The following is a 12474-nucleotide window of genomic DNA, read 5'->3' on the forward strand; positions in this document are numbered from 1 at the left end:
GCATCCATTACCGGAACAGGAAGGTACATCCAGACCTAGCAGGAGGAAGCATCCACGCGCCAGTGGAGCCTGCCAAAGATAAGATGTGCAAGTTGCGACTTCCAACATTGAAATCAAGTAAAGAGCTTGGCATCCCATCATGGACGAACGGGCACAGATCAAGCCAACTTTGCCTCGCGACAATCCTACTCTGTCGTACTGGCAGGATCCGCCAGATCGAATCGCCGACTTTAGATCTGGCAAGCAACTCCCGGAATCAGCTGACTATGTAATTGTCGGCGGCGGAATCACCGGTGCATGCATAGCCTTTAATCTTTTGGAGCGGCAACCGCATGCGAAGATTCTTATGTTGGAGGCTAGAGGCGCAAGCAGCGGAGCTTCAGGACGAAATGGTATGAGCTTCTTGAGAGGTTTCTTCTCGGCAGCCCTACGGGAATTCCCGCCTACGAAACTGCTGTATCGCTGTGTCAAGTATTTGCTGATGTAGCGTCCGTGAAGGTGGCCACACCAAAGCAGCATCTTATCGCGCCTTTCCGGAGCATGCACATGCTCATGGGATACCCGAAGCAATCAAGATAGCGAAGCTCGAACTTGCCAATGTCCGCGCCACGCATGCTTTTGCTGCCAAACACAATATAGTGTGTGAGTCTAGACCATGCGAGACCGTCGACATCATCTACGATGCGGATGCGTATGCCTCTGGAATAGCTTCCATTAAGCTAATCCGTGAATCAATGCCTCCGAATGACCCAGCAGCGAAATACGAAATCTTGGATGCCGAAAAGGCCAAGGAGATATTCCTCGTAGACGGCGACGATGTCAAAGGCGCATTCAAGTACGAGGCTGGTAGCATCAGCGCCTACAAGTTCGTTATCGGAGTCCTCAAACTTTGTCTCGCCAACCCAAACTTTCAGCTTCAGACGTTTACACCTGTAGCCTCAATCTCAAAGTTAAATGACATGGGAATATGGGTCGCGCAGACATCACGAGGGGCTGTCACGACGAAGAATCTTGTCCTTGCTACGAATGGGTATACTGCACATCTGTTGCCTTTAATGCAGACCAAGATTGTTCCTCTGCGTGGTCAGGTAACTGCTCATCGTGCTGGGCCCAAGATTCAATCTATGCATCCCGATGGCTTGCCAACTACGTACTCGTTCATCTATTCAATTGGTTATGAGTATATGATCTCGCGGCCTCGCTTAGCTTCTGTACCTGATGACCTCGTCGGTGATGTTGTGATTGGGGGTGGCCTTGGCATGCTGCCTAACGAAGGTTTGTCTGAATTCGGAGAAACAGATGATACTGTTCTTAATAACTTGAATTCGGGATATTTGCGTGAGACGACGAAACGGTATTTTGGATCAAACTGGGGAGATGATGACCCCGCCTCAAGGGTACGCAAGGAGTGGACTGGCATCATGGGTATCACAGGGGATGGACTGCCGTATGTAGGGCCCGTGCCGGAGGAAGAGGGTCTTTGGATCTGTGCTGGATTCAATGGCCATGGTCAGTTTTCATGGAGCGAGTCAATATGCGAGAACTGAGCTGATGCATTTATAAAGGAATGGTTCTCTGCATGAAATCCGCAGAGGCCTTGACACATATGCTATGTGGGGACAAACGAGAAGTATATGACTGGTTCCCAGAAAGCTTCGTCATCACCAAGAAGCGTTTGAAGGATACGCTGTTTGAGGGACGCAAGGGTATGAAAGCCCCGCTAGAGTTTGATGGCATTGACTTCAAGACAGCTGTGCTAAGAGGAACGACACATTGCGGATGAGGCAAAATATCAAAATAAAAAGAAGTGCTGACAGAAGTGTGCTCTTAATGTTTTGGATATCTGCCTCTCTTGATCTGAAAGAAGCTAATCGAGCTTTTGATGAAGCCTGTAATGCCCGCACAAAGCATTGGAGAGAATACCATGCCGCTCATGAAACGCCACTGATTGCAATGCCCGTCCCCGTCGTGATACACACATATCTACTCCTCCTGGATGTTGCCGCGCTCCGAGACGTAGATACCATCCAAGAACTTTTGCACCGGTCAGCACTGTACGCACTCTTCTTCTTTAAGATATGGGGTGATCTCCTACCTTTCGGATATCCTTGTTTCGCACTCTGCAAATCTGCTGGATGTCTGCAGCGCTCTGCGACACGTTCTCGAGTGAGATGCCGGTCAGCTGGATCTCGTCCTTCTGGTTCTTGCTTGGTTCCACATCGACACCTGGGTGCATGGTAACCTTGCGCACGATTTTCTCGCCAATGAAGTTACGGATCTCGACTTCATACAGACCCGTCTCCTTGTTCTTCTCAATGTTGACGTTGATGGGAAAGTGGGCATAGACGTAGCGCATCTTATACTTGAAGCCCTTGGTGACGCCGATGATCATGTTGTTGATGATGGTGCGGACTGTTCTCTGCAAGGCGTGGCGGCCCTTGGTTAGTACACTTACTGCTGCTGGCGAGCGAGTTTTGCTTTTATCGTACCAGCGTAGCCACGTTCTTTCTATTGCCATGGTGCAGCTCGATCTTGATCACGTTCTTGCCTTGGTGCTTGAACGAGACAGCCAAGTGACCGAGGTTCTTGACCAGCTTGCCGCGAGGACCCTCAACGGTGACATTTCTGGTCTTGATGGCGACCTTGACGCCCTCCGGGATGGTGAGCGTCTCTTCTGAGTGAATGTACCTAGATTTGTGTCAATTGTTGAAAAAGAAATATATGCGTTGAAATTATCGTCGATGTTATCGTGCCAGTTTAGATGCGCTTCGATTTTCTTGCATGATAGGGATAATTGTCCAGCTAACACGACAGATGTCGGCGTTCAACTCTTCTTAGACAGATTCATCTTTCCAAAACGCATGCATTCGGAGTAGCAGAACTGAGTAGATGCAACGAAGACTGGCCGACAATATCGAAAGAGAAGAATCAAGGCGTAGGAATACATACAGCATCTTTAACGACCTGTGAGGGCAAGTTAGCAGTGATCAAGAAAGCAAAGCGAGTGCTATGTGGCGTGCAGAGGTGAGTAAGCTCTGGACGAGTCACAGGAATTGAATCTAAGTATGATATCGCAAGTAAAACGTACCGGGTCTGGAAATTGTAGCTGTCGTTAGTTGTCTGTGTGGATGTCGCAAATAATCAAAGTTTCTTTGTATCAAAATTGAGTGTGCACCACCCATTTTCGCCAAGACGCTAGGCAACAAGGCACAAAGGCACCAATATCCACGTCCTTCCAGAGCTCAAATTATTTGAGGGCCAAGAAGTCAGCTATTCTAAGTGGTAGGTAATGCTTCACATGAATAAGATGCATAATGCTGAACAAACCCGTGTTTCAGCTGAAGGCTACACAAACTTCTTTTTATCAAGTACATTCACTATGGAAGATACAGAGAAAGCGAAAGCAAGCTGCGTGAAGTACGCATTGCGCTTTGAACCCGACAGTATCTCCATTAAGCTAATCGTGGACAAAAACCACAACCTCTGGGGAGGATTTTACCTTCAAGGTTGCTAACCACAACACATGTATATCCAGTGCTTCTTACCATAATACATAATTCACATGTCATGTGACTCACAAGTTCGAGCCAAGAATAATGCATCCCTATCCCAAACCGGTCCAAGGGTATCCAGAAAATAAATGCCGAAAAGGTGTTTTCAATTTGATCAGGACCAAAAGTGCCGCCTCCTGTTCTTTTCAGCGACTTCCGCGTCTCTTTTCCGCATGGCGTCCCTCTCCGCTTCACTCAACACCATCTCTACCTGCACTTGCTTGCCACCCATTCTTCTCAATGTATCCTTTAGCTTGCCTTTCTCGTCGAGTTCCTGCACATCGTCACCACCACCTATGCTTTTTGCCCTGACCAGGATGTTAGGAACGGTCTTGCGACCAGTGATGCCGCCGAGGTAGGACTGCAACTGCTTGCCCAATGGATGGATGTCGAGTTCTACAACATATGGCGAGGGCGTGATCTTGTACTTTTCCAGGAGGATATGTTTTGCCCGGCGTGAGTAGGGACAATAGGTTTTGGAGAAGATGATGACTACATATTTGTTAGAAATGGCTCATTACTCAATATCCCTCATTACGCACTTGGACTTTTCTTGAGAATGTCGTTTAGCTCGGCATGTGCCTTGCGTTCGTCCTCGGTTTCTTCATGAGGTGTGTCTGATTCATCCTCATTCTCGATCTCCGCCTCTTTATCAACCTTCTCCACGTGCTTGTCCGATTTGGACTCAAAATCATCCTCATCATTTGCTTTTAGCACACTCTCTTTGGGGTCTTTCATAACTATTCTCCCTGCAACAGCCTTTTCTCCCTCTTCAGGGTCTCTCCTTCCACCGGTGCTAGACTTGGAGGATTTGCCGGACTTTGATGACTTCGATGACTTAGAGGACGCGGTTTCCACGTCTTCGTCCTGCTCCAAGCGCTCCTTCACCTTGAGGGCCTTCTGCTTCGTTTCCTCGCCATGAAACATCTCGGCTTTCTCGTCGGCCTTCCGTTTTGCAGCCTCTTCAGCAGCCTTTAGCCGATGACTGACCATGCTATCCTCGCCAAGCGCATGCTCCATGTCTGCAAGTTTAGCTTGCTTTGCAGCCTTCGCAGCTGACAACGCATCTTGAGTCGATGTATAGAATTCTGACGACCGAGTCTGTCGGCCAGAGGCAGTAATGTAGAGTGTGAGAAGGATAAGTAGAACGGCCAGAAGGAAGAAGCCCTTCAGGCGGCGATTGGATGGCATCATGGAAGTTCTATTCCACGCTCCTGCACACACAGAGAGCGACTATGAAAGCAAGGAATGTCCAGATAGATAAACGGAGGGAGAACTATGCGCGACCCGTATCTCGGCGCGGTGCGACCGATCGAAGTGGTAGAGACAAAGTCTAGTACATCGCCCGCAATTGAATAAGCGAAAAGCTTGCGAATGGCGAAACGATAGCCGAGAACCAAAGCCGCAAAGTAAAGAAGGACACAAGCCCGGCGAAAAGAAGGCTGCTACGAAAGAGTAAAGGATGTGCGAATCAAGATATCAGCGATGAAAAGCACCAAAGGAGCAAGGCCGATCGCAAATGGGATTTCATCTCCACACGGTACCTTACACACGGAAGCTCCTTTTGGGTGCGTGAGTGGAGTTCTCCGCCGCGTGAGGCCACTACGACCTTGCCGGTTCAGGGCACGGTTAGCCCGTTTTCGGCAATCAATACGGGGCGTGGCGTCGCGGCTGGTCCAAGGCGCGGAGCCTTTCTGACTGGGCTTTTTGGGGGCCTGCCAAAAACCTTGAGGAATGCCCGCGTCTTTGAGCGATCGATAGCTTGAAAAGCGCGTCCTTTTGTTCGTGCACGCTGCTGTTCAACGCAGCCTGATCTTGTCCGCGATTGATTCAGTAGCCTGTCTGGAGATCAACCCGCCTCGAGACCGCTGTGACGCGTGTGTCGTTGATGCGTTCGGTGTGTCGGACGCGGGAAAAAGGAGTCCTCATGTCTGTTCTGTCAGCATCCTTGTGAACATCATATTGACCATTTCGAGAAACTGTCCTCTCATGCGCACCATTTGCACCTGTACTGCCAAAACGGTGTCGTAAGATGTTTCTTGTCCGTGCCGACGTTCCACTCCGCCGACGCGTCGGCGAGGCGACGAAATTTCTGACTGAGGCATTGATAAATCTTGCACGTCACAGTCCGGGCACCACGCGTCTATGTATTACAAGTCTCTACCAAAGTGCGACTCAACTTAGGATTAACCAGTCTGACCCGTATCGACCAGATTCTTGCACGTTTGTTTCCTTCAAATACGCGTGGCAGAGCTCTCTGACGCCTTTGATGTTACGCTCAACATGTCACTGTCTGACCAGTGTGGATGCATCAAACACCCTACCCCCACCCCCCCGGGTGTTCCGGCTTCTGACTGGCGTTGTGTAAAGCAAGCATCACTAAGCTCACCCCTTTGATCCTCAGCGTCAAATCGATGTTAAACGGTACATTATCTATGGTACAGGTGCGCGAGGAGACGAGAATGGGTGCGCAGCCGCAATTGCAAAGTGCATTTTCACATCCGTTTGAATATCAAGGCGTTCTCAACAAATCAACTTTGCATCAACTACCATTCTTTTCAACTTCTTTACAGACCGTGTACTCGGAATGCTCATTGGGACGTCCTCGAATTCGATGACTGGCTGTTAATGTAAGGCGTACACCGTGTGAGCTGGATAGGACTTCTTGTGGTAATTTCCCGACTCGCAAAGAGGCCCATTGGTTTGTCACACGAAGCGTGGTATTGCTTTGACCTGTCCACTATTCGCATCGTCCACAGTTCAAGCCGTCACTTATATTAACCAATCTCGAAGTCGCTTGCAGAAGTAATTACGGGATAGCCGGATCGTATCGTCCAAATGCTGCATTTCACGAGCTGGGAAGACTTACCAAAGATAGGTGAACAAGCACAGTGTTTGAGTTCTTATCATTGCTTGAATACCCTTGATGCGTTCAAGCAATTGTTCGTGGCAGCAAGTAGAATCAACATCGTTACGGCAACTGCGGAGCTATGCAATAGCCTCTCCGTCCTCCGTCAAAGTACTTTATAACTACATTACAGCAGTAAGATATACCTTAGAGGGACGGAATTAATCTACACGTCACAAATTTTTAAGGATGGCTAACAGTCTCAAGTCTCTAGATATTGTTGGTAATCGAATCTGCGGGGGAAATTGGTCGTAACTATAATCAAAGATAACTTCAAGCGAGAATTGCTAATGATAATTCTGCATCTGAAAGCAGGAGCTGGTTAGCTTCTAGACGCACTCCAAAACATCTCCGATCGTGATTGGAGTTTTTGATTCACTTGCATATTTACCACACATTCGTACATCTCATGTTTCTGGGCAAAATGCAGAGAGCTCCATTATAACCTTCTCTACTTAGAGACAAGAGCATTTGGGGAAATATGAAGTTCGATTACGTGACAAGATAAATATATTATGCACTATCTTTGATATGAATTGCGCATTGATTACATCTCTATCGGATAGATATTTTAAGGGCACAACGGTATCAAGAACTTAACTAGAGCAGTGGTCACCTCTTGTGCAATGGATAGTCATAGAGTGTCATTGTCTCTCTGCTGATGCAGCCTTGCTGATTCGTAGGTCACTACTCATGCGGCTAATGATATTAACAGATTGATAACACGATGATGAAACTTCCTCTTACCTTTTATCCTTCAGGCTTGAACTACCAATCTATGCCCTTTCTTGAGTTTAAGTATTTACAAATAATCTTCCGAGGTTCACCATGGATATACTCGCAATTTCATTTACTGTCATAAGACTTGCAGCTAGATGAGTGAACACAGCGAAAATGCTATATAAGCTTAAAGATGGTTATAACATTGGTACTGTCACCACAGTGGTGCAATATTTGGAAATCACGACAATATCAGCATTAAAAAGTTGAGTCCAGAATGGTTTTTAATTAGATTCTTTCTACTTTCTCTTTTTATTGCATTGCACCTCTCAGGTCCTCGTGCAAAGCTCGATCTAAATTCCTTTCAAATACTCGCATGATCTCCACGTCCTTCTAACCATTACCTTCCCAAACTCTACGCAAGACGGTTTCGTTGTTAACTTTGTTTGGTGGGATATTCGCTACCTGGTCTAACAGGTTGCATGCTTGTTCTGTCGATCGTTGATAAAGAGGTTCGGAAATCAGGGCCATTTGGAGTTAGCACTGATATGCGAGTGGCATGGAAAGGAGGAGAGGATGAAGAACTGCTAGAGTACATACGAGGGTACCATTCGGCATCAATACTACTCATAAAAGTGCTTTAGCTGTGGTAAATTCTCAGCGCAGGCCCGAGTGAAGACTGACAAGTCCCTGGAAATAGTTGGACGACGTTTGAAAAGTTCGTTATAACAAGTGGGCCCCGGTTGGCAAAGATTCGGCGGGATACGCTTGCGCTCCGGCGAAGCAATTCGTTTACTGGGCCCTCAAGTTCATTATTATATCTGGAAGGAAATGATGGAGGTGAATGTTCAGCTAGGCAGGTTTCTTTGTGATCTCCACAATTGCTGATTCTGACCAAGCCGAGAACTCGGCAGTCTACCGACGGACACTTGAGTGCTAGAAAAGCCCGTTACCAGTCTCGGTCTGGAATCTTGAAGCAATAGAGGAGAGTCAAATACTCGCCTGACGATAGTAAACAGCGGAAGAGAACAGGACGTATTCAAAGAGATGTGCAGATAGTAGGAAGCCAAAAATTCAAAACAACAGCTCTTAACGAACTTCCGAATTTGAAATCAAAAAGGTTAATGCTCTTGGTTCAATGGCAAAATATATCGGCAGCAGCATCTCTGTTCTTGAACCAAAGGTCAAAAAATGAAAACAAATTCACACGTGGCGAAGACAGATGACTCGTCTGCGAATTTCGACGCGGCGTTCAACTCTCTTATGCGAAGATTAGAAGATAACTTACCATTGGTCGGCATCCCTAATAAGTCGTTCAGCATACAACGCTCAGCACTGTTGCATGACCGGACGAAGAAAAGGACAATGGTCAGAGTGCCGAGAAAGAGCTACGAGAACCGGCTAATTAAGACGACCGACAAATTAAAGTCTCAGAGCCGATGAGGTGAACAAGTGCTTGCTCACAAGTGAAAGCCAACGTTCTGACGACACTTGATCTTTGGAGTTGTTCACTCAACGATGCGTTGGAGGAATTGAAAGAGAAGATTTAGCAGTCAGACCAACGAAATCAGGAACGTCGCGAGAAGCGCGGAAGGCAGCGCGGAGCTGCTGCGAAGGAGGAAAGAGCAATTTATGGATTATCAACTTTTTGATGCTCAGCAAGTCAGCGTCATGTACACCTCTCTCGGGGCTGAAGTGCTGCGAGCAACCCTCGTAGTACAAGTTAAAGCCGTATCGGGTACCGCCAAAATACGATGCAAACACATCAAATGGCAGAAGCCCGAATGAGAACAAGCGCTGTCGAGGGTACATGTATGTGCTTTTCACCGCAAAGGCGCTCTGCTCGCTCCGGGTCTGAGATAGGACTGTTGCTATGAGCGTTCATTCTCAGCCGTAGGGGCGACTGGCACAGAGCTCGTAGGTCATTTACGGGGATACAGCATAGCCAGAATGGGGTGGTGATAGACAACAATGTAACGACGGCAGGGAGTTGCATTTATATTGTGAGGTTTTGAAATTTCCGAGCACTGGACAATGTTGGCATGCTCATAATAAGGAATCCACGAGGGACAGGCTGGTCTCTGGCCATGGAGCGTACCTTGAATGTACCCACTTCTTATGTGAGCTTTGGCATGATGTGGGCAGTGCGAGGACATCCTTGTTTGCGAAGTCTCGGCTTCGACCACGTCCTTCATTTCGAGGCCGGAGAGTGCACACAACGGCGGCGGGCGAGCAGAATCTTCCGCTGAAGGAGTTATTCGCGACAGCGCCCCTCTCTTTTGGACACACGGCTTCTCAACAATGCGGTGCTTCGTGTGCCACCTGTGCGACCAACCTGCAGCGCGATAGGAGGAGTAGGGGCACGGTGATAGGGGGGGCTTGCGGCTCATGAGGACTTCTTCAGCCATTCCGTCGGCTGGCGCGACGGCGTGCACGCCAATCGATAGGAGAGGCGGGAATGACGGAGGCGAGAACAATGGGGGCGCTGTGACGTCCTTTTTTTTGGGGATCGAGCGCAGGTGGATCTTGACTTGTGGGACGCCTTGCTCGGCCGAGCACGCGCACAGAGTCGCGGGAAACAATTCGTGCACAAGCTTTCTGAGCGTCTTGACGGGCGAAGAACAGCGCTCCCCACAATGGCCTCGATGACGGGCAGCGGGCGTTGACGAAGAGATGCTTTGTGCCGTTTGCAGCACGGCGTTTCGTCACGGCACGCGGCCAGGAACAACGACACGGCGCACTGGCGCCGATCCGCTGGGCGGTTTCCAGCCGTTTCAAGGGGCGACGCCGCCTCGACGGGCGCATCGCGACTGGTGCAGGCCGCGACTCTCCGCCGGCCATTGGCTCCGCGCGGCCGTTTGCTAATCATAGGCTGCTCTTGTGCCGGTGGACTCTTCCCCTGGCGCTGATGGAGGCCCGTGGCACTTGGTGGCAGATCCAGGCACAGAACCTCTCTCTCTCTCTGTGTCCACCTCGCCCCCTGTGCAGATCGAGCCGCGGCTTCTGGGCCTCAAACACCTCATTTCCAGCTTCCCGTGTCGCTGATTCGTCCGTCTTTGTTTCTTGAGACCCGTCTGCCAGTACTCCTGCAATCATAGCCTGGACGAGCAAGAACCCAACGGGTGAGCGCATCGACCGTCCACGCAGTTCAGGGCACACATCGCAATATCAGTCTAGCATCCCTGGGCACGATGGCACTTGGCTCGCTACAAAGGGACTGCTCGTCTCTGTCTCCTTCATCGCCGCCCTCTTTGTCTTGTTTCCTCGCCGTGTTTCTTCCACCTCCGCTTCACAGGCCGGCTCTGTCGCTCTTTTCAGATCCAGTTCACTCTTTCTTCGTTCCGCCCTGCTTCTCCTCCGTAGCCGACCAGTCATTCATTTTATCATTCAGCGGATACGGATCTCCTGCTTGATCATTGTGCCTTCGCCAACAATAGAACGCTCGCGAGATCAATACCCCCGTCCTTTTGAGAGCACTGCGTTTCGCTGCGCTCTTCAAACCCGGAGATCTCTTTAACAAAGCTCTATTCTTTCTTTCCCACCTTTACCTTTGCCTTCACAGCACCAGCAACAACATGAAGTCCTTCCTTGGCGCGTCTGCTGCGCTGCTTACTGCCGTGTCGGCCCACTCATGGCTGGAGTGTACTGACTATGACAACTCTGAGATCCTGCCCTGGATGCAAAGCAACTCTACACTCAACCCTCCCGTCATCGTCGACCCTGGGTGAGTTGCAGAGCTTCAAACGTGTTGTGGACAAACTAGCTGACGGAATGGCAGCATGCCCTGGTTTGCGGACGTTTACTGCAAGGCCTACCCGCGTGCGAAGCAGTATGGCGGCAATTGGATCGATGAGTCCACAAACTACGTCTGGAACATCGCCGCTGAGAGCTTCAACATGGGCCCGTCAAAGCCTGCCGACACACACGCCTGCCCGCCCGAGCAGCGCACGCCCACTTATTACCCGAACGCGCCAATGAAGACGGCCGCTCCGGGTGACACGATCAAGCTCTTCTTCGGTGGTAATGGCCATACCCGTGGCTTTAACACCGGCGGTACTTCGAACCCGAATCCACTGGGCCCTGGAACCGTTTCTGTCTACTGGAAGGGCGCCCCAGAGCAGGAGATCACAGATATTTCCGAGTTCACACCTGAGAACCTGCTGCAGTCCAACGGCTTTGCCGAGGAATCTTTCAGTTATCCTGCAGATCCTAACATTAAGACTCCAGACCAAGGCCTTGTCGACAAGGGCAACTGGCAGTCGCTGAAGCTGTGAGTTATCTGTCTGCTTGAACAGGGCGAATAAGATGCTGATCCACAAAAGCCCAGCCGATATGGCTCCTGGCCGCCACATGTTCGTTTGGGTATGGACATACGCTGGAAGCGATGCTCCACAGTGGAGTACCTGCTTCGACGTGACTATTGAAGGCTCGCCAAGCTCTGGCTCTAGCTCCGCCAGCGAAAGCTCGTACAGTGCATCACCTGTTGCCAACGCCGTCAATGCCGCTGCTGAAAGCCCGGCAACCACTCCTGTCCCAACGCCCGCAACTACTGATGCCCCAACTCCCGTAACCACCGTTTGGGACAACAGCGTTGAGACTGTGTACACAACAGTCGATGTGTGGACCACTGTGTGGGACTACCAGAAGCGCAATCACGTTCGCCAATTCAAGCCGTGAGAGTCTTGACGGACGCCGTCGCACTTCTCTTTACTTTGGGCATGTAATTTTCTATTGCATATGGGTTTGCCAAGGTTGATCGGAGCATTTCAGGGGCAGCGGCGAGCACCTTATGCATCTTCGTTTGTCGAGGGCTTTCATGTTCATACTTTGTACAAGGGTAAACAAGGGCCCTAGACAAGACGGGATCTCGTTTAGGAACCTTGGATATTCTGCTTTTGTTTGAGGAGCGGGTCACAGCTGGGGAATGGCTGCAGCATAAAATATCACCTCGTCATTCTTAGCAACGAATACACAAGAAGAAGGCGTTTAAAATCCACCACTGGCCTATTCCAGGGGTTCACTGACCAAGGTGTCCTTGCTACGCCCCCTACGTAGCAAATCAATGATCATGATCAAACTAGTCACTGAGCTCTGACTCTTTTGACGCAACTGCATCCACTCTGATTTTCTTAGCGGTCACGTGAATCAAATTGTGATGAGCGTATGATTCCATCACTGGCGATTACAGACGTCTAAGCCACCAGCATGTACTGTAGACTACTTTGCCACCTATACAAGAGGCTTCCTCAGCCGTACTACAGCCATTGAACCCCCAGGTGCAAGGCTCCGTCAGCC

General features: G+C 49.7%; 4 protein-coding genes across 4 annotated transcripts; 2 read left to right on the top strand and 2 right to left on the bottom strand.

The window, feature by feature from the left end:
* The first annotated feature begins 124 nt into the window (after positions 1–124).
* Positions 125–1816, top strand: PV09_07174 (uncharacterized protein). Its single transcript, XM_016360907.1, has 3 exons — positions 125–392; positions 499–1509; positions 1566–1816. The coding sequence occupies exons 1-3, from the start codon at positions 140–142 to the stop codon at positions 1781–1783; spliced, it is 1482 nt and encodes a 493-aa protein (XP_016211279.1). The 5' UTR covers positions 125–139; the 3' UTR covers positions 1784–1816.
* Positions 1505–3131, bottom strand: PV09_07175 (uncharacterized protein). Its single transcript, XM_016360908.1, has 5 exons — positions 3089–3131; positions 2950–2964; positions 2490–2688; positions 2096–2419; positions 1505–2034 (listed from the first exon to the last, which is right to left on the bottom strand). Exons 2-5 carry the CDS (start codon positions 2952–2954, stop codon positions 1984–1986), a joined length of 579 nt encoding a protein of 192 aa, XP_016211280.1. The 5' UTR covers positions 2955–2964; positions 3089–3131; the 3' UTR covers positions 1505–1983.
* Positions 3132–3332: 201 nt separating this feature from the next.
* Positions 3333–5565, bottom strand: PV09_07176 (glutaredoxin). The gene is made up of 2 exons (XM_016360909.1): positions 4094–5565; positions 3333–4043 (listed from the first exon to the last, which is right to left on the bottom strand). Exons 1-2 carry the CDS (start codon positions 4743–4745, stop codon positions 3667–3669), a joined length of 1029 nt encoding a protein of 342 aa, XP_016211281.1. The 5' UTR covers positions 4746–5565; the 3' UTR covers positions 3333–3666.
* A 4563-nt stretch (positions 5566–10128) lies between these two features.
* Positions 10129–12260, top strand: PV09_07177 (uncharacterized protein). Its single transcript, XM_016360910.1, has 3 exons — positions 10129–10903; positions 10958–11449; positions 11502–12260. Exons 1-3 carry the CDS (start codon positions 10755–10757, stop codon positions 11854–11856), a joined length of 996 nt encoding a protein of 331 aa, XP_016211282.1. The 5' UTR covers positions 10129–10754; the 3' UTR covers positions 11857–12260.
* Positions 12261–12474: the final 214 nt, after the last annotated feature.

This window comes from Verruconis gallopava (genome assembly GCF_000836295.1).
Source record: "Verruconis gallopava strain CBS 43764 unplaced genomic scaffold supercont1.27, whole genome shotgun sequence".
Taxonomy (NCBI): Eukaryota; Fungi; Ascomycota; class Dothideomycetes; order Venturiales; family Sympoventuriaceae; genus Verruconis; species Verruconis gallopava.